Source organism: Mercenaria mercenaria, chromosome 5 (genome assembly GCF_021730395.1).
Source record: "Mercenaria mercenaria strain notata chromosome 5, MADL_Memer_1, whole genome shotgun sequence".
In the NCBI taxonomy this organism is placed as follows: domain Eukaryota; kingdom Metazoa; phylum Mollusca; class Bivalvia; order Venerida; family Veneridae; genus Mercenaria; species Mercenaria mercenaria.
This window is the reverse complement of record NC_069365.1, coordinates 54,897,133-54,923,923: the sequence shown is the minus strand read 5'-3', so window position 1 is coordinate 54,923,923 and position 26,791 is coordinate 54,897,133. Positions and strand designations below refer to the sequence as shown.

Below are 26,791 nucleotides of genomic sequence, written 5' to 3'. Positions count from 1 at the left end.
TTTTTTAGACAAAAATCTTATCATAATACCGACCCTTCGAGACAGGCCAGAATAATCTCTTTTTTGATAGAATGGATGGAGTAAAGAGACAGTAATTTATAAGCGAAATCTTGTTGAAATATTCAAAAGTAGAAGGAAATAATGGGTTGGATGTATGTTTTGTGATTTACAGAGTAAAATGCTTCAAATGGGATTTAGTATGAAATTATTTTTTGCGATAAAATTTTAAACAGGATTAACATATTTGTTTAATGAAATTTGTTTAAAATCTTTATGGCGATGTCTTTAATTTTCAAGGTGTTTGATACAAAACAGCTCATGATGATATCGGTAGGGTAATCAGGAATAATTTGTAAAGTGTCTAAACAAGTAAATTGTAGCAAAAACCTGTAGTTTGTCAATTGTTACTGTCTTAAGCGATACAAAACATTCTTTCATTGACAAACACTTTGTGAGAAATACAAACACACGTAATGATGTGTTGAGTTTTCTGTACTATATTGAAAACTCCAATGTGCAAACGTGGAATTATGCAGAGACCATCAGGCTTGCTTATTAGAAATATTTCATTTTGACTTCAAAGACGAAATAAATGATCAGGTTTATTGATTTATACAATGTTAGTAAATTTACGAAAAAGCTGTGAAAAAGTGAAAAATTAACAAATGATAAAAGAGCACATCTGACACAGTTCGTATTATTATATACTATATATAGCACTCTTTTGATGTATATACTTGTGTTTAAAATGCCTTTGCCAACTCTGTATTGATTTCATTGTAAATTGAAATGCATGGTATACAAAATTCAAATGCTTTTACAAATAAGAATCGTTTAATTCATTTACAAATATTATAGCTTGCATGTTTGATGTTTGGTCTTTCTTTTTTTGTTAAGTCATAAGCAATTTTAACGATTTTACAAATTCATTGTTATTATGAATAATACTACCATATTGAAACAAAATCAGAAAATGAGAAATAAAGATATGAACTAATCATGAAAGTGCAGTATCTATGATCCTTCCAGACCGCAGGTGAAAATTGACTTCAAAGATAAATAGCTGAGTTCTAAGCATCCGCAAATCACAAATATATTTGCATATACATATATGTCACAGTCCTGACGTTTGCATATATCTGCATGTAGTTCTCGTGTGGCTATCACTGTGTAACATTATCGCATTCGCATTAACCGTTAATAAATAGGCTATATAGTATTTATTATTAACCATCGGTATTCAAGAAATTACTTGAATTACCTGAAGTGTTAAAGACCAACCACGACCTAGTGACCTACATTTTCCTCCCAAATGACCTTGGTGCATACTGGTATAATACAGCTATTCTACAAGATGACAGGTGGACAATTTAGGCCTTGTTTTCACAACTTCATCTGCAAACTTATTCAGTTTCTCAGTATAGTTTTATAAACATAGAATAATAACTATCTTACACTGTAGAAACAAAGTGTGGTCTAAACTCACCTTAATACATGAAGTACCGTGCATACTACTACAATAATTTTATAATATATTTAGAAAGTGAACACATTGTCTTGGCCTTATATTTGTAACTAAATACTTGTTATTTCTCATTTTCTCCATGCAAAAATGTACAATTACCATCACGGAAATACAAAAGAATACAGTGGTGCGTCTTTAAGGTAACTTGATAGAGAAAAAATACAATAATACATGGCTCTCAAAATATACTAAGTATTTAAGGTATAACCCATGTAATAGTGTACCTTCTTTTGCAGAGTACTTAAATTTTTCAGGGGGCGTAGGTACAAGCCCCATTGGGGCCAAAACATTTTTCTCCTTATATTCCTTTTTTCTAGTAAGTTTTTACCTTTTTTACAAGACTCATTTTTGATTTATTGTAAAAAAAGTGAAAAATTTTCATTTTGATGAGTGATTTGTTGCTGTTCAAGTGAATTTACCTCTGAAACAGAAGGGGGTAGAGTTAGACATCTTTAAAAATACATGCGGTAAAAGTTCTCTATTTTGCCTTTACTCTTTAGATTACATATTTTGGAAGAAATGTAGGTAGGTTTTACTTCTGCCCAAAGGCTATTTTTGAATGAAGTGAGCAAAATTTAAAGCAGTCCCACTCAATCATAATTTTTCAATGTTGGAGTTAGAATGTCTTTTACTTGAGGTACCCTTGAAAAAAAAATGATATTCACAGTTTTATTTTGCGTTTTATAATTGTTTACCAAAAGTTTGATTTTCTTTTATTAAAATCAATTGTAAAATGGATTCTCTGCAAAGGTTTTGGACAGTGGCCATTACTTGGAAATTTGTCTTTACTTGAGCTTGAGGAAATATCCTTAATTGTACAAAATTTATAAAAGACGGCACAGTAAAAGTTGTTTAAATTTTGCATACAAGTCTCTCACTGGATACGGTATATTGCTGTAACATTGTTTTGAAGATTTGAAATATTCACCATTACGTGGGTCATACCTTAAAATTGAAACTCAAACAAGAACTGTAACTATTAGTGACAAACGCTCCGAAGTGTGCCCAAGAATCTTACAGTTGTCTGCGCAAAATATGCCAGAATAGTTTAGGTATGAATCATTTTGAGAGCAGATAAAAAAGTTCTCCAAAGGTAACCTTGACCTTGGAGCTAGGGGTCTGGGTCTTGAGCATGGCACACCAACTCATTATAGGGAACAATTGTGACAAGTAATTTTAACATCCCTTGATGAATGGCAGAGTTATTGACCGGACAAGAAACATACAATGTTAACCTTTGACTTCTAAGTGTGGCCTTGACCTTGAAGCTAGGGTCTTGGTCTTGCGTCTGACACGTCAATACAGGGAACGTTTATGCCAAGTAATTTTAAAATCTCTTCATCGATGGAAGAGCTATGGAACGGACAAGAAATAGACCATGTTAACCTTTAACCTCCAAATGTGACCTTGACCTTAGAGTTAGGGATCTGGTTGTTGTGCATGACACGTTTGCTCGTTATGGGGAATATTTATGCCAAGTAATTTCGAAATCCCTTGATGAATGGCTGAGTTACGAACCGGACACGAAACAGACCCTATTAACCTTTGACTTGACTTCTAAGTGTGACCTTGATCTTGGAGCTAGGGGTCTGTATCTTGCACGTGACACATTGTCTCATTATGGTAAACATTTGTGCCAAGTTGTTTCAAAATCCCTTCATGGATGGCAGAGTTATATACCGGACCCGAAAAAGATACTATTAACCTTTGACTTCTAAGTATGACCTTGACATTGGAGCTAGGGATCTGGGTCTTGCGCATGACACGTTGTCTCATTATGGTTATAACATTTATGCCAAGTTGTTTCAAAATCCCTTCATGGATGGCAGAGTTATATACCGGACCCGAAAAAGATACTATTAACGTTTGACTTCTAAGTATGACCTCGACATTGGAGCTAGGGATCTGGGTCTTGCGCATGACACGTCGTCTCATTATGATAAACATTTATGCCAAGATATTTCAAAATCCCTTCATGGATGACAGAGTTATGGACCGGACACAAAAACAGATCCTGTTAACATTTGACTTCTAAGTGTGACCTTGACTTTGGAGCTAGGGGTCTGGGTCTTACGCATGAAACGTCGTCTCATTAAGGTAAATATTTATGCCAAGATATTTCAATATCCCTTCATGGATGGCAGAGTTATGGACCGAACACAAAAACAGATCCTGTTAACATTTGACCTCTCAGTTTGACCTTGACCTTGGAGCTAGGGGTCTGGGTCTTGCGCATGACACGTCGTCTCATTATGATAAACATTTATGCTAAGTAATTTCAAAATCCCTTGATGAATGGCAAAGTTATGAACCGGACACGCAACAGACCCTATTAATGTTTGACTTCTAAGTGTGACCTTGACCTTGGAGCTAGGGGTCTGGGTCTTGCGCATGACATATTGTCTACTTATGGTTATAACATTTATGCCAAGATATTTCAAAATCCCTTCATGGATGGCAGAGTTATGGACCTGACACAAAAACGGCTCCTGTTAACATTTGACCTCTCAGTTTGACCTTGACCTTGGAGCTAGGGGTCTGGGTCTTGCGCATGACACGTCGTCTCATTATGATAAACATGTATGCTAAGTAATTTCAAAATCCCTTGATGAATGGCAAAGTTACGAACCGGACACGAAACAGACCCTATTAACGTTTGACTTCTAAGTGTGACCTTGACCTTGGAGCTAGGGGTCTGGGTCTTATACTTGAAACGTTGTCTCATTAAGGTAAATATTTATGCCAAGCTATTTTAAAATCTCTTCATGGATAGCAGAGTAACAGCCCGGACAAGAATTTACAAAGTTACGGTCGGTCGGACGGACGGACAGTGCGATTACAATATTCCCACCTTCGGGGCATAAAAATCAAAGAACTGACTGTAGTGTAAATAAAAAGTTATTTGCTGAAACATCGTTTAAAGATGTAAGGGAGTTATCAATAAATAAATAAAAACCTAAAATTATCAAATGTTTTTGTTAAAATTCACGAAATAGATATATGCTTAATAACTTAATAATAACATAATATATTAAGCGGCATTAGCTCTAGTGGGTTCAATTTGTGCACTAATCAGTAGTGTACATGTATTTACAACTATGCTTTGCACGGAATGTCACGGGTCAGAAGTGTAGGTAGACTGGCTGTACTCATCACTTTAACCCGGCGCTGAGTTAACAAACTGTACATAGGCAAACATAATTCATTGATTGAAAATGAAGATTTAACAAAGTAAACTTATAACCAGACTAGTAGTTAGTCTACTAGTAGTGGGAAATGAAAAAAAAATGAAAACGACGAGAAATTTATGTGAAACTATATACTTTTTGCAGTTTGGCGGGCCCCATTGATAAAAATCCTGGATCCACCCTATGCTTGTTCTAGGTAACTGTTTGTATTATTATATTAAAGTTATTAGAGCTCGTCTGATACTTAAACTTTATTAAAATATCATCTTACCTGTTCAGGCGTCTGCCGTCATGTTGTGAATACATGCATTGCAAATGGTGATTATGAATCTAAGAGGAGTAGTTAAAGTATGAACAAACCAATCTGTGTATATTGTATGCACTTGTAAATAAATCGCGTAATGAGCACTACCTTAATGGAGGGTGCGCCTATAAACAGAGGCGAATATTACCCGATACGATATAAGGCAAATTGATGAAGCCGAAGCCTCTCCCTATACGAATACATGCGCAGATCAGGAGAGGGGTCCGAATTAAAGGGAAGAAAAGAAGGTCTTACCATACGCACAGGTGCACAGTGCAAGTTCTGTCGTTTTTAGAAAGAGACTGAAGGAGAAAAAGAGGAAGAACTTCAAGAAGACGAGAGGACAGAATCAATGTGTAAGAGTAGAGGGTGGATGTTAGGGAAGGCTTAATATTGGTGGAATACTGCCAACAACGCCTACTCTCACTTCTTTACATCTTAAAAGTTAACATTCTAATCATATAGATCTACTAAAGGTCGGGTTTTACATAATGTACTCCAACCGCCTCGGTAGCCTAGTGGTAGAGCGTCCGCTTCGAGTGCGAGAGGTCGTGGGTTCGATCCCCGGCCGCGTCATACCAAAGACGTAAAAAATGGTACTAGCAGCTTCCTCGCTTCCTCGCTTGGCGCTCAGCATTAAGGGGATAGTGCTAGGACTGGTCAGCCCGGTGTCAGTATAATGTGACTGGGTGGGATATCATGCCACGTGTCTACGGCGTGATATTCCAGTGAGGCAGCACTATAAAGTTGGGCATTGTGCTCACTGCTACAAGTGGACACCGTCGTTTATATGACTGAAAAATTGTTGAAAAATATGTTAAACCCGAACACACACACACACACACACACACACACACACACACACACACACATACACACACATAATGTACTCCATCATTTAGTTCTTATAAATTCTTATAAATTACCAAACTCCCCACAGCGGTTACCTTCCATTGCGTTTATTTAGTGTACCGTAAGGGGAAGTAATCGCTGCGGGGAGTTTTATAATTGTTCATTGACATAACGAGGAAGGTATCTATGTGCAAACGGGTATTTTCATCCATCGTCAGAGATATCATCAAAAACGGCGCCAGGGTGCATATAATTGAAATTTTATCAACAAAAATAAATTGCATGCATAGGAGTAGAGTATGTATAGTTCTACCAGGAAGAGTGGCAAATTCAGTTATCTAAACTTTGAACAAAGAAAAATACGTCTCAAAACGTCAAACTACATCACTTTCGATACATTTCTTCAAATTCTATAGTCATATCAATACTATAGATTTTCACCAGTACGTTCGAACGAATCTGTCTATAAAATGTTCAACATCCTTAAATATGTGTCATACGTTGGCATTGTTTTTATTTACTCTAAACAGCCTACATGTATATAAATCACACAAGGATGGTACCGCTCACACGAGTAGGTAGCCGAATACTCAGTGTTTATAGTTAAATAAAATCAGGGGTTTGTGAAAGATAGGTGTATCAAAAGGAACTAGTTGATGACCGTCTTTTTACTCCTTCTAAACAAAAAATACAAACTGCCGAACTGATAGACTCATATTCAGCCGTCGCAGCCGTTACAAAAATTACAAAATCGAGACATTTATCATCATTAAATCGATAATTTCCTTGTGTAACGTGATACAGCCCCCTGCCGTAGTGCTTGATACATAAGACACCCCAATTTTAGGAGATTGTTTGTTTCTTCAGGGTGTCAAGCACCTATACACACTAAATGCTAGTAATTATTTTACGTTGGTGGAGCGGGGACTCGAACTCATGACCCTGGTTACGTAGTCAGATTGTGTAATTTGTCAAACAAACTATTATACACATGTACCACACTGATAATGGGTCACTATTGATAACAACACTGTTATCTTTGCAATCCTGGTTTGTAATAATAATGATTTATTTGTTATAATCTTTTATCACTAAATGCACTACATATATTTCATTTGAATAACCTTATACAAGATAGTTATCTAATTACGAGCGTACATGATAGATAACACTACAGTTGAAAGAGTGAAGTAATTGTTAGATGTGGGATTAACACTCTCCAAGCAAAGCTTCATTTTTGGATTGTGACATATTTTGAGGAAAACTGGTATATCGATTGTAATCAATTCAAATATTACTGGTTCAGTATGATCATTTGTTTCATACGAGTAATATCTATACATTTTTATGAAATTATTTCTTCAAGATATATATATGTCTAAAGGATTTAGAGATGTTTAATGTATATTAAAATAAAAATGTAATATTCAAACTGAGAAAAATCTTCCATTTCAAAATGTATTTCAGTAAAATGCCACCAAAACGTAAGCAAACACAAATACCAAGTGCGACCGGACATTCCTCCCCAAAGCAGCAAAAACCATCTACCAGTGGATCTGGTTGCCAAGATGAAAACTCGGCATTTACCATATTCCCAGGTGCGTACTAAAAGCAGTTTTATTTACTCCTTGACAGTAGACTTAGATTAAGAGCAAAATATTGCCAGTGAAGTGTGGATTTTCTTGCATAACTGCGTTGTTCAAGAGAAAGCATAAATAACGGAAATGTTTGGTCTATTCCCGTATAATCGTCAATCGGAAATCTTTAAATCAAGTTTCTTTATTACGGGAACAGGTGTGTTTAAACTTGTTTAGGTCTTGCCAACAGCACACTTCAACGTTAGTCAGTATAATAAATGATTTGACGTAACTATTTTCATTTGAATGAAAATCGAACATTTCTTATTTGCAGGAATGTCAAAGAACGAGAAGAGATCGGACTATTTAAGTTGGAAGGAGTATTTCATGGGTATAGCCCTGATAACGGCACAGAGGAGCAAAGATCCAAATAGACAGGTAGCAGGTCCCACTTTTCTGAACTTTAATATTCCGATTTCAATATTCCGATATGCAAGAGCAAAATGAAAACTGAGTGGATTATGAAAGTTGGTTTTTTTTTGCAATTTTTGGCGTTAAATAAAAAGGTTAGGCCACACCAAATTAATTTCTTGGTCATTGGATTTTTTCGAGAGAAAAAAATAGGAGCGGGCGAGCGAAATAAAAATAAAAATATTTTTCTTTGGATTTCACCTATTCTTGGAGCGGGCGAGGAGCGATTTGAAGGAAAAAAAACCTTGTCGCATGAATCAACAACCACTGCCAAAACAGTGTCATATCAAAAAGGCTTGAAATTACATAAAAGGACAAAAGATCCTTAAATATTGAAGGTTAAAATGACAAACTGTCCCAGAAATACATGTCAGCCACTCAACACCGGACTCCAATATTGTTTTGTGCTTTCCAGTGTTCCCACTGCCATTTAGATTTGGGGGTGAAAACTGAGTGTTTCTTGCACTATGAGATATATAACAGCTGTCTCCAAAACTGGGGGTGCAAAGTACCATTCTGGGGGTGAAAACCCCCCATTTGGTGTGGCCTTACCTGGAAATAAATCGACGTTTTGAACAAAAAAGGAAACAAATAAAATAAATAAATAAGGCTTAAACTAGCTTAGCAGCTCGGCTCAGTTGTCTCCCAGTGAGCATGCGCATACCGGATAGATGACGGTAAGATGTTGAAATATAAACAGATATGTCGTGTCCATAGCGCATGTACTACAGTTTGATTACTAGGTCATACGTGTTTACACGTTTTCAAACCAAATTCATCCGTGTTTACACGTTTTCAAACCAAGTTTTCTCTACTTGCAAAATGACCTTTCTACTTTTTGATTATGTTTTGTTTTAGCTTGAGCTCACGTTTTCCTTATACAAGACAAATTAAAATATGGAACCCCGAGTTAAGGTTACAAAACGCAATCCTTAATGTTTACAAACATGATGTTTACGAAAACAAACTGTACATTTGTTGTTCTGTTTTACAATAAAGTCACCACGCCAACGTTACCATAAACTTCAGATCTTTCACTACAATAATTTACTTCAAATGTATAAATCCTCACTAAAAGTATTTAATTTTACTAAATATATAAATTAAGTTTGCATATAGAACTGCATTCATAATTAAATGTCATGCAGAACCAGTTCGATCATTGTTAAAACAAAGGCCAGTTTTTTAGTGGTAGTACACATTTATGCTGTGTTTATCTATATATGTGTGCAGTGTGTACTATTTTAAACCTAATACATAGTACTGTAAATACACGAAAATTTATTAACTTTATGTTAACTTAAACTGCCTGAATTATCGTTTCAACTACCAACGAGTTTTACTCTTCATTGTTGTTTATTTCATAATTCTATATTTCCATATATTTCTTTTGAAGGTGGGTTCATGTATAGTAAATGCAGAAAAACGAATTATCGGCACTGGGTATAACGGTATGCCAAACAGATGTAGCGATGACGTTTTGCCATGGGGCAAGGATTCTGTCGAAGAATTAGAAAATAAGAATTATTATGGTAATCAAAATACTGTCAATAAACTGCTGTAAAATTTGAAATGAAATCACATATATTTACTTGTTTGAAATGAGGTTATGTAAACGATATTTTTGATGTCCCAAGTATAAAATAAGAACAATATCGAACGTCAGTAGGTTTGTATTTCAACGTCAGGCCACGGACCTTCTATTGACTTTTAATGTCACCGTTGCTTTCCTCTGTTATTTGGAATGACAGGTATACTTGGGCCATAAAATAGCATTATTGTGCCCCCACCACTTAGTGGAGGGGACATATAGATATGGTCTTGTCCGTGCATCCGACCGTCGGAAAATGTTTGTGACGCGCCTAGCTCAAAAAGTATTTGTTATAAATTGATGAAACCTTGCATGAGTCTTGAACATGATATGAAATTGCGCACCTTCTATTTTTCGTCTGGCTCCGCCCCCTATTTTCAGAGTAATGGCCCCTGAAATAGTCAAAAATGCACATTTTCACATTGTGACGCGCTTAGCGCAAAAAGTATTTGATATAAATTTATGAATCCTTGTATGAGTCTTAATCATGATATGAACTTGCGCACTTCTTATTTTTTGTTTGGCTCCGCCCCCTATTTCTAGAGTTATGGCCCCTGAAATGGTAAAATTGCACATTTACACCTTGTGATGTGCCTAGCTCAAAAAGTATTTCCTATAAATTGATGAAACCATGCATGAGTCTTTAGCATGATAAGAACTTACCCAACAGGCATAAGACGTCGAATCGACGTTGGATATTGGTTGAATTTAGGTCGCGACGCCGGCGACCTGAATGCAACGTCGAAAAGACGTTGAAACCAAGACGTCTAACAGACATTGGTAGTAGACATCTAAGCGACGTTGGATACATGTCGGATTTTTTAATATTTCGCAGCAAAACACAATTATCTTTTCCAATGATATACCTGGATCAAAACGGGAACATTAGTTACGAAATCTGACCCAGCATTGAACTTTACACATGTAGCTAAATTACTTAGACACACGCAACTCGCAGAGATGTTTACACATTCTCGTGGTAATTTGATATTTGCAGACATTTAGAGCAACTGTATGGATTATTATTCAATACGATTTGTAGAAAGTAAGTATTTTAATATTTATTTCTTAATTATTTGACTTATCATATCAGTTATTATCCGCCTTAGAAAATTCATACAATTCGTAAGAACAAGAAACTTTAACTATAAAACAAGAGCTCGTCGAACACGAAATGCCCCCCTTGATGCATTCAATAATTGCACAAGGAACAGAAATTATATGCTCACTGTATTATATAAAACAAAAGTTCTACCATTCTGGTTTAATCTGACCTTGACCTTTAACCTATTAACCTAACAAGAGATTACAGAGTGATCCTGGCGCCATCCACTGAGCCATTTTTGAATGTTTCAAATTTCAAGACTAGCTCAAGGTCAAAATCAATGTCAAATTTCATTTCGGTACAAAACAATGTGTATGTGGTCCAAATTTGAAAGCTACCAAATATCAAAGCCCTAGGCCCTATGGTTTTGGACAAGAAGATCAGAAACCGTTTTAACTGTTCCTTGTATGTGACCTTGACCTTTGACCTAATGACCTCAAAGTCAATAGGGGTCATCTGCTAGTCATGGCCAAACTAACTATCAATTTTCCTGACACTAGGCCCAAGCATTCTAGAGTTATTGCCTAGAAACCATTTTACTGTTTCTGGTCACTGTGACCTTGACCTTTGACATACTGACCTCAAAATCAATAGGGGTCATCTGCTGGTCATGACCAACCTCCTTATCAACTTTCGTGACCCTAGGCCCAAGTGTTCTTGAGTTATCATCCGGAAACCGTTTTACTGTTCAGGGTCACTGTGACCTTGACCTTTAACATACTGATCTCAAAATCAATAGGAGTCATCTGCTGGTCATTACCAACCTCCCTATCAACTTTTGTGACCCTAGGCCGAAGCGTTCTTGAGTTATCATCCGGAAACTGTTTTACTGTTCAGGGTCACTGTGACCTTGACCTTTAACATACTGACCTCAAAATCAATAGGGGTCATCTGCTGGTCATTACCAACCTACCTATCAACTTTTATGATCCTAGGCCCAAGTGTTCTTGAGTTATCATCCGGAAACCGTTTTACTATTCAGGGTCACTGTGACCTTGACCTTTGACATACAGACCTCAAAATCAATAGGGGTCATCTGCTCGTGATGACCAACCTCCCTATCAACTTTCATGATCCTAGGCCCAAGTGTGTTTGAGTTATCATCCGGAAACCGTTTTACTATTCAGGGTCACTGTGACCTTGACCTTTGACATACAGACCTCAAAATCAATAGGGGTTATCTGCTGGTAATGATCAACCTCCCTATCAATTTTCATGATCCTAGGCCCAAGCGTTCTTGAGTTATCGTCCGGAAACGGATTGGTCTACATTTCGACCGACAGACCGACCGACATACCGACCGACCGACCGACATCTGCAAAACAATATACCCCTCCTTCTTCGAAGGGGGGCATAATAAAACTTATAAACATACTTGATAGAAGAGTTAACATTGAATATAATGTTTAAAATTTAAACTTTCAGAATGCCTTTGAAGTAGCTCTAATTGAACATTCAAATTTTATATATTTCAGATGAAGTTTGCCCTGATAATTGTGATAATTTTGAGAGATTCAACAATCAAAGCAGGAAGTTCTCCACTGACTTCAACGAATTTATGTTGACCTTATTTATCATGACGATAGATGTCGACTGAAAAGAATTTTAGTGTTACATTATAAATAAAATGATTTATTAAGAAAAAATGATTAATGTTGTTTATTTTATGCTCTTCAGTGGAATATTGAAATTTATCAGTGAAATAAAATTGATATTTTCACTGTTTCAAACAGTGAAAATATCATTTTTATTTTTCACTGGTACGGAACTACACTTGAATGCGAAAGAATATGAATTATAAATAAAAGAAAATTCCTTGCAAAATATACTTCATTAAAGGTATAAATGTATAAAGATAATATCAGGATTATAAATATTTAAATTCTATTAAAAATAAATGTAAAAGAAAACAGGAAACATAATAGAACTATTAACATTTTTTCTACAAAGATATTCTGACGTCACGGTATTATGACGTCATGATACGATGTACGTGACGTTGCGCGGACAAACTGGATATAATTTGGTTAAAACCATTAAAATGCATAAAATAAATAGAAAATTTGTTTGTTTTAGTAAGATCGAAATATATTTCACTCGTGAACACCATAATTTACATTTTCACTCGTGGCTGCGCCACTCATGAAAATATTGCATTATAGTGTTCACTCGGTGAAATATTATAAGATTCTTTCACTGGTTGTAGGTGCAGATGGGAATTTCCGGCCTCGAGGGTAACTGTTTAGGCAGTAACGAGGTTCCTACCGAGTTACCGCCTAAACAGTTACCCGAGAGCCGGATATTCCCATCTGCACCTATAACCAGTGACAGAATCTTTTTCTTGCATACCGATATAAAGATATAATAATAAAAATAAAATCAGTCGAACGGCTTTCTTTTTAGAACTATTTCTTATAGCAGCGTATTTAAACAAAGCGCGGGAAATCAACGTCCGTAAACAGGAAAGACGTCATAACGTTTCAAAGACAAATAACAATGTTTAGTTCCGGTTTTGTTTTTTATCCTACCCTCATACAAGATATAGCACAAAATCAGCCTGCCTAATAAACTTTGCTTTATCTAGTCATTGTCAAGATATCACTTTTGCGGGAACTTTTGAAATCACATATTTTATCAAAATTTTGCACTGAAACCATCACCATTGTATTGGAAATGTCTGAACTTAGAAAATGAGTGGTCAAATCAAAGGTTTTTATCGTGAAACAAAAAAGTTTTCGCTATTTTTCACTTTTACAGCACATCAGCCGGAAATTTTAAAAACAATTTTTTCCAAATTTTTCATTGAAACTGTTATCATTGTATTGGAAATGTTCCAACTAAGAAAATAAGTGGTAATATCAAAAGTTTTTATCCAGAAACAAAAAGTTATTGCATTTTTTCAATTTTATCTATAAATTGAATAGCACTTGCAAACGTTATATATGACGTCAAGTCTGCACGCTGTTGCTCTTTCCAACGACTTTTCCCCAATTTTCTGAGTAGGTAGGATAAATAGAATATTAGATTTCTGTCTGAAACAATTTAAATTTATTAGGCTCGTCTACGAAAAAATATAAGGCTCGGCAGAGCCTCGCCTAATATATTTTCTTCAACTCGCCCAATAAATTTAAATTTATCAGACAGTAACCTAATATTCTCTATATCAGTTCCAGCGTAACGTTATGAATTTTTGATAAATAACGTGTTTTGAATCGAGGAATATACTATCAGGAACAAAGAGGAACTGTCAAGGTATTGGATTTTTATTTCGTTTTTCGAAATAAAATATAAATAACTACATAAATCTTCTACATATATGTAGTTCGTAATACGTCATTTAAAGCACGAGAGTCACTTTACATCCCGGGGTGTAATATGGATTTTTCCAGCACCGGTAAAAATACAGGAAATCCCCGTCTGGTATGCAAGAAATTTCGATCTTACACTAAAACAAACAAATATCCTCTATTTCTTGGAAAGAAAACTGATATTATAAATATCAGAAATATGACGTCTAACCAACGTCAGAAAACCGACGTTTAATCGACGTCAGATTTCGACGTCTAAAAAACTTACATTTTCAACCAAAATGTAACGTTGAATCGACGTCCGTATCCGACGTCGTATCAACGTCGTTACGACGTCGAATGCCCACTGGGTACGCATCTTTTATTTTTCGTCTGCCACCGCCCCCCCCCCCCCACCACTCCCCTATTTCCAGAGTTATGGCTCCTGAAATAGTCAAAAATGCACATTTTCACCTTGTGACGCGCCTAGCTCAAAAAGTATTTCATATAAATTGATCAAAACTTCCATAAGTCTTTATCATGATATAAACTTGCGCATCTCCTATTTTTTTCGTCTGGCTCCATCCCTTGTTTCCAAAGTTATGGCCCCTTAAATAGTCGAAAATGCACATTCTCACCTAATGACGTGCCTAGCCCAAAAAGTATTTGATGTAAATTCATGAGACCTTGCATGAGTGTTTTTCATGATGTGACCTTGCACACTTGGCATTCTTCTTGAGATTTTAGCGCTAATTACAGAGTTACGGCCCTTGAAATAGCCAAAATATGGATTTTTTTGTTTGTGATGCTCATAGCTCTAAAAGTTTATGGCCTAGTATAATGATTCCTTTAGGCGGGCCGGCAGTGTCCACAAATTTTGTCCGGAGCATATCTTCTTTATGCATGCAGGGATTTTGATATTACTTGGCACAAATGTTCAACATCATGAGACGGAGTGTCATGTGCAAGAATCAGGTCCCTAGGTCTAAGGTCAAGGTCACAATTAGAGGTCAAATGTCAAATTCAAAAATTACATTGTCCGGAGCATTTCTTCTTCATGCATGGAGGGACTTTGATGTAACTTGGTGCAAATGTTTACCACCATGAGAGGGAGTGTCATGCGCAAGAACCAGGTCCCTAGGTCTAAGGTCAATGTCACACTTAAAGGCCAAAGGTCAGATACAAGAATGACTTTTTCCAGAGCATTTCTTCTTCATGCATGGAGAGATTTTGATATAACTTGGCACAAATGTTCACCACCATGAGACGGAGTGTCATGCACAAGAACCAGGTCCCTAGTTTTAGAATTACTTCCCTTTGTTATAGCTTATATCGTAACTTTTTATTACTGATCGTAGGGAAAAATTGAGACCACTTGTCTGTGGTACAGCATGCATGTTACATCCAATTTTAGGTGTATTTTGTATCTCTACCTGGTTAGGATTTTTGAGCGCACTTAAAAAAAATTAAAAAGAAAATTTAAGATTAACTTCCTTTTGTTATGACGGGCGTATATTGTGACATTATGGCAATCTTGTCTGAACATGTTATAACCCTTATTTCAGACCAGGCGATATTTAACAAAGCAACTGAAAGTATGAGTAAAAAGTTAGCAACTACGAATCGTGTAATACAAACATATATTTTACAATACAAATTGCTATTCGTTATTACAAACTCTGTGCACCTAGATGAAAACTCCTAATTCCGTGTGTCCATGTTGCAACTTTGAAAAGTCATAATGTTTTATGACATCATCTAAATTACATTCGTATTGTTACATTTTCAATTTGACATGAAATTGTTAATTTGACATTACATTACAAATTATATTCTTAATGTGATATGACATTCTTAATTACATTCGTTCTCGCATTCTAAATTATATTCTTAATTACATTTTCCTGTAATATGGAAATTTTAATGTGACATGAAAATTCTTTATGAGACATTGCATTTTAATTTAGAATATTAATACATTAAGAATTTCATTCACATTAATGTTATGTTCATGTCAAAGGAAGAATGAAATAAAGAATGTAATTTTGAACGCAAGTAATAATGTAGCTCAAAATGTTATTTAAAATATAATTAAGAATTAATGTAATTAAGTGAGTAATTTAAAATGTCATTAATGTAACGTCATTGAGAATACAGTTTAGATAATGTCGTTAAGCATTATAGATGTCATAAGAAAGTTAAACTGAAGCTAAAAAATTAAAAGGTTATGTCGTTATATCCTTCCAGTTAAATGAATGTGATTTGCAACATTCAATTTAGTAAGATGAAAATTAAAATTGTCATATAGGTGAATGTAATTTGTAACAACCAGTCACACATATGCAATTTAGACATTTTCATACACGGGAATAAGATATTGGGATTTGCGTAATAATTTTAATTCCAACATTCAATTTTTAGGAGAAGAACTCTATAAGACTTGTCAATCATTCTAATTCTTTCCATCAACTGTGCTTGTAAAGTTAGTATGTTAACATAATTATGTATATTCTTGGGAATAAATATGTTTAAACCAACATTCAGTTTACCCACGTTGAAGTTAGAAATTGTCACCTAGGTGCATGGACTTTGTAATATGTAATATTATATAGAAATTTATGTTGTGGCGAATGATATCCTCTACAGACACCCACGTCATATTTTTTTTTTATTTCAGTTTGCCATTCCGAAATGAATGCAATCGTAAACAAAATGTCTTCAGATGTCCGTGGCTCTACTATGTATGTGACATATTTCCCGTGTAATGAGTGTGCCAAACTCTTGATACAGGCAGGAATAAAATCCGTGATATACTATGAAGACAACAATAAAAAAGCGACAGAAGCTTCAAGATTAATGTTAAACATAGCGGGCGTCAAAACCAAGTAAATATATTACATTGACCTATGAGTGTTTTCAAAGTGGGGTTGAGGTCAAATCTGGTAACCCTATCCATATTTTATGCCCCCTTCCCCTTGGGGGCGGCATATAGTAACTGCAGCGTTCGTCGGTCTGTCCGTCCGTTCGTTCGTCCAGATTTTGTTTCTGGTCTGTAACTTTGTCATCCATCAAGGGATTTCAATATAAATTGGCACAAATGGTCCCAATAATGAGTCGACATGTTATGTGCAAGACCTGGACCCCTAGCTCAAAGGTCAATGTCATATTTGGAGGGCAAAAGGTCGTCAGGGCTTTTTTCCTGTCCAGTAAGTAACGCAGCCATCCATCAAGGGATTTTAATATTACATGGCACAAATGTGCCCTATAATGAGACAATGTGTCATGCGCAATACCCAGAACCCTGGCTCAAACGTTGAAAACACACTTGGAGGTTTAAATCAGTATTTTTTTGTTGAGCCCGCTTATAGTCGTCCAAATGGCTGTTCGGTGTATGTGCGTGTGTGCGTGCGTGCGTGCGTTTGTGTCGTTCGTCCGTGCGTCCGGATTTGTTTGTCCGGACCATAACTTTGACATGCATGGATCTTGTAATCATGTTTATATTTGGCATGAATGTTAACCTCAGTGAGACGGGGTGTCATGTGCAAACAGGTTCCTATCTCAAAGGTCAAGGTCACAGTTGGAGGTCAAAGGTCATATCAGATCTTGTCCGTCCCATAACTTTGACGTACATTGTGGAATGCTGTTTATGTTTGGCATGAATGTTTAACCCAATGAGACGGAGTGTCATGTGCAAACCGAAGGTTCTATCTCAAAGGTCAAGGTCAAAGGGTGGGGGGCTCGACATGTTGCACGTGGGCATCTAGTTTTCCTGTCGAGTCCATAACACTGTCTTTCTTGAAGGGATTTTAATTTAACTTGGCACAAATGTATCCCTTAATGAGACAACGTGTCAAGCATAACACCCAGACCTCAAGCCCAAAGGTCAAGGTCACACTGAGAGGTCTAAGGTCAATAGTGTTTTTCTTTTCTGTCCGGTCAAGAACTCTGTCAGCGTTGAAGCGATTTTATGCATTATTTCCAGACCCCTAACTCAAAGGTCAAGGTCACACTTGGAAGTCAAACGTCAGAAGTGTTGTGTTTTTTTCTGTTCGGTCCATAACTCTGTCATCCTTGAAGCGATTTTAATTTTACTTGGCACAAATGTATCCCATAATGAGACAACGTGTCATGCGCAACACTCATAACTCTAGCCTAAAGGTTAAGGTCATACTGAGATGTCAAAGGTCAGTAGCGGTTTTTTCCTGTTCGGTCAACAACTCTGTCAACGTTGAAACGATTTTAGTTATACTTGGAACGTATCCATAATGAGACGATGTGTCATGCCCAACACCCAGACCCTAGTAGTGTTTTATTTTTCTGTCCTGTCCATAACTCTTCATCCTTGAAGGGATTTTAATACTACTTGGCACAAATGTTCCCCATAATGAGACGATGTGTCATGCACAATATCCAGATCCCTAACTCAAAGGTCAATGACACACTGGGAGGTCAAATGTCGAACGGGTTTTTTCCCTATTCGGTCCATAACATATTGGTTATGAAAGGCTTGACCAAGCATTTACCTAGATATTACATATCAGATAACACTTCCATACAAATGAAGCAGTATGGATGGTGACGGCGCGGGAAGGGGGATTCAAGATTGATCTACACTTAAAATAGGCATTTTTACCCCTTTAAAAATGAAAGCCTATGGTTGTGATGGGCTTGTTGATGAGGGTAGGGGAGCATATGTTGCCGTCCGTTCGTTGATGTTAGGGATGTTGATCCCCGTATGCTCCTAGGCCTATGCAATGTTTATATATGACCTCAAATCAGATTACCTTGAGATGCAAATAAACATAACATGATTGTATGTTAGTATTGGTGACGTAATTGATTATGATGGGCGTGAATTGGTATCCTTATGTTTTCTATTATGCTCCAGAAATATTTATAAAGAATGATTGCATACAAAACTTGAAGGTAACTGTGGATAAGCAATAACAATTCAATTTACTAGACAACGGGTGTGTGACCGCCTCGGTAGCCGAATGGTAAAGCCTCCACTTCGACTACAGGAAGTCATGGGTTCGATCCTTGACCGCGTTATACCAAAGACATGAAAATTGTATCAGTAGCTCCATTGGTACTTAAGATTAGTAGGGAAACTGGCTTCTCCTCTCTCATACCGTCATGGCGATTGATTCCATCAGGAATGATGTGTCGAGAGTGCTAAATATATGTTGTTAACCTAAAATAGATTTAGTATAAACTAAATGTTTCATCATCGATAGGTATAATAGCCTGATAAACTTTTCAGAAAATTTAAAAATACCATATGGTGGCATATTTCTGCCACGAGATAGCTAGGTAGCTATGGCGATACTTACAAAATGTTATCCTGATAAAGCGAAGTTTTCTGAAAAGATTATTTCAATAGTCGAAAGTTTCCTGCGAAAATTTACATTAGTATCTCGATACTTTTATTAGCAAGATAGCTATCTCGATACTTGCAGCAATTATTTTGGTATTTCGGACTTTTCTGAAAACTTTATCTCAATAGCCTAACGTTTCCTGGAAATAAAAAGCATATCTTGAAAACAAAAATTTATTGCGATAATGTTTTCAGAAAATGCATAACTTTTCTGGAAAGTTTAGAATATTATCATTAAATCATTAAATCAATAAATCATTTTTTCTAGATATGCTTTTTATTTCCAAGAAACTTTAGGCTATTGTATGGTGGTGATAACGTTTTCAGAAAAGTGCACAACTTTGCTGGAAAGTTTAAAATATTAACGTGATAGCTACCCAGCATTTCATGGCAGTTCAAACCATTAACCCGGAATTTTGCGCTAAATCTTTCCAGGGAAAATACTATTTAATGCTGAAATGTTTTCTGAAAAATGCGAACATTTCCTGAAAAGTTTATATCGTGTTAGCTCCCTAACTATCTCGTGGCAGATATGGCATTAATTTTTAAAGGAAGACAACTTTTTGAGAATATTTTCAGTCGTACGGGACAATACAGTAGAATATGTAATGGACAGGTAGATTGTTGGTAAAGATGTTGTTTGTTTACCAAATATCTTTTGTGTTTTGATGATAAACTCCTAACCCTTAACCCTTACCCTGCTAAATTTCTATCTTTCAATTTGGACAGTATCATAAACTGTTAAAAGGGATGCATACCAAAACAATACTGACTGAATGGCGAACAGTGCAGGTCATGATCAGACTGCACGGATGCGCAGGCTGATCATGATCGCAAAGACAGAATCAGTCGTACCCAGAATGATAAGGGTTAAATCGAATGTGTCTTAGGAAAACGAGACGACGTACACCTGAAATTATTTCATTTATATAAAGACAGTTTTGTTTCTTAAAATGCATAAATAGATCATAACGAATTTACCACAGCTACTAGTTGTTCTGTATAAGCTTTTAGAAGAAATTATGGTTAGCCCATACATTAGAATGTACTAAATGAATATAATTTTTTATAATATACATAGGTATCTATTATTAATTAACTGGCTTCTATCTATTTCAGGAAATATGAACGCACTGGTCGAACTCTGAAGATCGAAGATATTTTTGAAAACACATTATAAAACGTCACAAAACAGAACCCATTACTTCTAATAATGTTGTGCATCTAATGGAAGCGAAAATTTATTTCCGCCTTCTCAGGAGAAAATCTTTAAATATCCTGACACTTTTTTGCGGATAGAAGAACTGTGTATATTATCTTACTTATATGTGCAGGTTGAATCCTTTTAATGAGATACATTAGGCCTAAAAAAATCTTTGTTTCCAGTAACATGCTCAAAAAAATTAGGGTACTACTAGGTAGGTCGAATATTTTTTTTTCTGAATTTTCTTTTATTAAGTGGGACTTCTCGGAAATTACTTTTGTGTCAAAAAATGAATACAAATAAGGGGGTTATGCCATTAGAGCATCAGTAAGTTGATTTCTAACATCACTGACCATGTTTAAAGCATAGAAAGTGCAATTTTGAAACTTTTTGTTAAAAAGTTGAAAGAAAATATTCTCCAAGGCCATAAAACATTTAGGGTCGGGCCAAAAATTTAGGGTAGGTCGGGACACCGGAAACAAACATTTTTTTAACACCTTACAGAATGACTTTCATTTACTTATTGATAAAAGGACATTTGTTCTGAATTAATATGGTATATCAAGTACATTTATGCATACGTGAGGATGAATTTATCAGTGATTCAACTAAGAAAAATCGCAATATTTCTTAACTTTCTCCAAAACGTTTGTAAGATTGTTCGGACATTTGGTTAACAGTAAGAGTGAAACAAGGCTTTAATTAAAAGTGTACTATTATTCTCATGTTTACAACATAACATTTCTAGATTGTCAAAGTTAATGCTATAAAATATTGTGAAAATGATCACTTAAAATAAAATGAAAATGTATACACATTAAATTAAGAGGACCATGTCTTGTCAAATAAATGATTGACCGAATGTATGAATTTAGTTTTTTAATTGTATAATATAACACTTATATTGTGTTATTTATGGCATTTTGAATAAATGTCCATTTTCATTTAAATACCAGAATGTTTTGTGTTTCCTTCTTCCCATCAGAGTTTGAACTAACCTGTGTTTTTACACCTCGACCTTTTGAAAATATACAAAAACTGAGGATCATGTTATAGCGTTGTATTGAAAGCTCTGTACTGACGAAAAGATTGAATAAAACAGCATACAAGAACTAAAGGCCATAATTTTACAGCTAAAGCAATCTGAATGCAACTTGCACTGTCGCTTTCATCTGTAGCAGTTTTACAGAGTTTTATAAAATACTCCCAATCGTGTGATAGATATTGCTTTGGAAAGACGAAAAGTTAATATCTACGCCTCTTGGTAGGATGAAAGTAAAATGGACCAAATTCATATGCTACTCTAAAAGCCTTAGTAATAAATAACATCCATTGTATTCTGTTACGTTTTACTCGCTGTACCTATTTACTTTCCACCTTAGTTATTAAAGAAAGAGTTGTGGTTCTTCGGCTTTTCAGTTTAACGTATTTCATTTTCTTCAATTTATATCGATTTCCATCTAAGTTTATTAAAGTTGTCTGCAGACAACAAAGCTCGTCATCAAGATGAAAAGTTTAAAAAGGTATATCATGTCTACTCGCATTCTGCAAGGGGTTTAATTTTAACGGGGGAGAGAGGTGGGCAAGACAGAAACAGTACTGAGAAATCTAATGCGTGTGTGCGCGCGCATGCGTGATGCGCTGAAGGTTATGTGGCTGGGGGACGGGGTGAATGGATACTACGATTGCAATAATAACAATATTAAGAAACAGAAGCAACACATGGTAATTAAACTACTGAGAAGTGTAGGGGACTGGCCATTGGATACGGATGCACCCACATACTGTGCCATCCTCTAAATAGCCAAGTACAGACCATCTTCACATGCAGGATGTTCCACTAAAAGTTTGAAGTAAAGGTTTTGCATCTGAGCAATTTTGAATGCATTGAACGTGTATGACGAGTTGAAGGTCCTTATGAAACTTTCGAGCATATCCTTTCAATAGTGTTTGACGAGATGGACACAAGACTGTTCTCTATATTTTATATAGCAAAACTATCAAAGGGCCATAACTGCGGTGAAATAGTCACAGCAAAAGTTCCTTTATGGTCATCTGCACATTAAGCTTGTTCATCTGTGAAAGTTTGAAGCAAATCAGGTTAAAAGTGTGGGACGTGTTGGACACACAGTTTTTTTCCCTATATTCTATATAGCAAAACTATGAAAGGGCTATAACTGCAGAAAAATAGTCACAGAAAAAAATCTTTCTTTAAGGTCATCTGCACATCAAGCTTGTTTATCTGTGAAAGTTTGAAGCAAATCAGGCTAATAGTTTCGGGACGTTCGGGCGGACGGGCGTGTGGAGAGCAGCAATGCTACATGCCATCTCCACCCCCCCCCCCCCCCCCCTACACACACACAATGTGGGAGCAAAATAATATTTGCTTTATAGGCGAAACCGCCTCGGTAGCCTAGTGGTAAAGCGTCCGCTTCGAGTGCGGGAGGTCGTGGGTTCGATCCCCGGCCGCGTCATACCAAAGACGTAAAAAAGGTACTAGCAGCTTCCTCGCTTGGCGCTCAGCATTAAGGGGATAGTGCTAGGACTGGTCAGCCCGGTGTCAGTATAATGTGACTGGGTGGGGTATCATGCCACGTGTCTACGGCTCACTGCTACAAGTAGACACCATCGTTTATATGACTGAAAAATTGTTGAAAAGACGTTAAACCCGAACACACACACTTTATAGGCGAGTGGGGTTGAGATGGTGGATATGCGTGAGGGGTGAGTAACAGACAAATAGACACTTAAGTGTAATTACAGCATTTCTATATCCCCCCTTCGACTCCACAGCAGGAATTGCAATCTAATTTTGCAGATCAAAATGACACCAAGAGTTACGAAACTTCAACCTCTGCGCAGGGATATTGTCATACAATCCTATCTACCGTAGCGATGATGGAAACTAACAGTATTTGAGTTTGATGAAACTAGTTAATACTATTAGAATTATAATGTAAACAAGCAGAAAGTACCATGGACATACGATGTATAGTTACTAAGAAACTAACGCGCTGAAATTTGTTGAAAAAATGGCAAAGTTCAAATGTGGGCATAATTTCATCAAAATGATTGCAAGAGATATTGGATCTGTCATTTATTTTGCAGAATCATGGGGAAAGGGATTTTCGAAATCTCATTCAGTTGTGGTGTGAATTTACTGAAAAACATTGACTTCTTTATAATCGGAAATTTGTGGGAAAAAATGGCAAAGTACAAAAAAAGGATATAGTTTCATCAAAATGACAGAAAATGTTGGAACGGGTGTCATTCAGTCAGTTGGCATTGTCGCTTGGACGGCATGTGTAAAGTTTTATTCAGTTATGATGAGTATAACGCGAGATATGAGCTTGCTGGGAATTGTCAACAAGGTGCCTAGACACGATGCCGACTCTGCGAGTATAGCAGTGACTCTTGTGAATTCCGTTATGGCTAGGGAAAACAAAATGGGAGTTAATTTTATAAATATTAGGGATATGATTCTAATTATAGTCCCAATCCGTGACTCTAGTTACCTCCCCTGATGGTCCGTCCACAGTCACAAGCAGCCACTATTAAAAATCGGCGTAATTTATGTACTTTCCAGTAACCAGGTCAATTGTAGGATCTATAGTCATCGGATCAAAAAAAAAATCCAAATTGGTTGCGTAATTATCACTTTCATTTCGTTTCTGTTTAATATCAAACTAAAATGAAATGAAAGTGATAATTACGCAACGGGTTGGACTAGATTCTAATCTGCTATTAATTTAGAGTAATTCTCATCTTTCACTATGTAAAGCTACATTAAATTCCGTTAAGTAGAATATCAACTGAACATATTCAAAGTGGAAAAGGGAAAAACTTTTGTCAAAACAAGAGTCATTGTTTTCGGACCTGCCGTGTGAACTTTTCTTATAGTCCTAAAACATATTTCAAGTTACACCAATATCTGTATTTATTCCAAGAAAACAATTCTAAAATAGAAGATGCTTTTGTAGAAAAGCGCATGTCTCCCCCAATGCATAGTAGTAATAGGCAAGAAGTCAATAGGGGACATGAACAAAAGTCAAAGAGACACTGATGGTTGGTTGCTATAAGGATCAGCTACTTGGCATGTCCAATCATCCCACTAGGTTTCAACAGTCTGGGCTTAGTGGTTCTCAAGTTGTGAATTGGAAACGGTTCAGGCCCCTGTGAACTTGACCTTTGCTCAAGTGACCCCGAAAACTATACAGGTCATCTACTCTATAAGTCCTATCATCCTTAGACCTATGAAGTTTGAAGGTTCTGGGTCAAATTGTTCTCAAGTTATTGGTCGGAAACCCTTTTCCATGTTCTGGTCCCTGTGACCTTTAATCAAGAGACTCTACATGTCCAATCATCTTATAAAGTTTCAACATTCTGGGTCAAGTGGTTCTCAAGTTATTGATCAGAAACGGTTATCATGTCCAGGCCCCTGTGACCTTGACCTTTGATCTAGTAACCCAAAAAATAATAAGGGTCATCTACTCTGTAAGCCCTATCACCCTATGAAGTTTGAAGGTTCTAGGTCAAATGGTTCTCCAGTTATTGATCGAAAATGAAGTGTGACAGAAGGATGGCCTCTGTGACCTTTGATAGAGTGACCCCAAAATCAATATCATCTACTCTGCAAGTCCTATAACCCTTAAGTTTGAAGGTTCTAGGTCAAATGGTTCTCAAGTTACTGAACGGAATAGAAATGTATTTCCATGTTCTGGCCCCTCCAGCCTTGACCTTTAACAGTGACCCCAAAATCAATAGGGGTCATCTGCTCTGCATGTCAAATCACCCTAATATGAAGTTTCAACATTATGGGTCAAGTGGTTCTCAAGTTATTGATCGGAAATGGTTTTCCATGTTCAGGCCCCTGTGATCTTTGATGGAGTGATCCCAAAAACAATATGGGTAATCTACTCTTAAGTCCTATAAACCTATGAAGTTTGAAGGTTCTAGGTCAAATGGTTCTCGAGTTACTGACCGGAAATCATGTTCTGGCCCCTGTGGCCTCGACCTTTAATAGAGTGACCCTAAAATCAATAGGGTCATCTACTCTGCATGTCCAATCCTCCTATGATGTTTCAATATTCTGGGTCAAATGGTTCTCATGTTATTGATCGGAAATGGTTTTCCATGTTCAGGCCCCTGTGACCTTGACTTTTGATGGGTCGTCTACTCCATAGGCCCTGCCACCCTATGAAGTTCGAAGGTTCTAGGTCAAATGGTTCTCTAGTTATTGATCGGAAATGAAGTGTGACGGACGGACTAACGGTCAGGGCAAAAACAATATGTCTCAGCATAATGAGGCTTTCTCCAAGTGAAAAAGGGCTATTTTTGTCAAATAGCTAGTTAAAGAGTTATGGGACTTGCTATATGAACTGGTCTCATGACCTAAAGACACCTTTTAAGTATCAACATAATAGCTGTACTAGTTCCAGTGATATTCTGACAAAGAAAACAATTCGCAACGAGATTGGTGGGGACACATAGGGGACTGACAGGGGCGATTCCTATACAAGTCCTTCCCCCACTCAGTGGTAGGACAAAATGACTACATCACACTGAATTTTTTTTCACAATCTTACACTGAAACAAACAGATATCCTCTACTAGTACTTTTTTGGTCCTCGAATTTTTATAGTCCAGTAACAAGAGCTGTCTCCATAGGATACCACATGCCCCTGATGGCACTTTAAATGAATAGTTACGGCCGATGTTAGAGTTTAGGACCTTTGACCTACGGACCTTGGTCTTGCGCGCGACACGTCGTCTTACTGTGCCACACAATCATGCGTAGTTATTTTAAAATCCATGCATGAATGACAAAGATATGGACCGGACATGCCCATCATTGCACTATCATGAAATATGACCTTTAACGTCTGTGACCTTGACTTTTGAGCTACGGACCTGGGTCTTGCGCGCGACACGTCGTCTTACTGTGGTACACATTCATGCCCAATAATTTTAAAATCCATGCATGAATGACAAAGATATGGACCGGACACGCCCATCAATGCACTATCATGAAATAAGACCTTTAACGTCTAAGTGTGACCTTGACCTTTGAGCTACAGACCTGGGTCTTGCACGCGACACGTCGTCTTACTGTGCCACACATTTATGCGTAGTTACTTGAAAATCCATCCATGGATGACAAAGATATGGACCGGACACGCCCTTCATGCACTATCATGAAAAATGACCTTTAACGTCTAAGTGTGACCTTGACCTTTGAGCTACGGACCTGGGTCTTGCGCGCGACACGTCGTCTTACTGTGGTACACATTCATGCCAAGTTATTTGAAAA

At 36.7% G+C, this 26,791-nt stretch overlaps 2 protein-coding genes across 2 annotated transcripts in view; both read left to right on the top strand.

The window, feature by feature from the left end:
* Nucleotides 1-26,791, top strand: part of LOC123557260 (uncharacterized) — a 291,086-nt gene that overhangs the window by 159,593 nt on the left and 104,702 nt on the right. The gene's annotated exons all lie outside the window — the stretch shown is intronic.
* On the top strand, nucleotides 6,982-21,433 carry LOC123559036 (deoxycytidylate deaminase-like). The gene is made up of 6 exons (XM_045350860.2): nucleotides 6,982-7,136; nucleotides 7,337-7,467; nucleotides 7,781-7,884; nucleotides 9,314-9,449; nucleotides 16,578-16,785; nucleotides 20,397-21,433. Exons 2-6 carry the CDS (start codon nucleotides 7,341-7,343, stop codon nucleotides 20,455-20,457), a joined length of 636 nt encoding a protein of 211 aa, XP_045206795.2. The 5' UTR covers nucleotides 6,982-7,136; nucleotides 7,337-7,340; the 3' UTR covers nucleotides 20,458-21,433.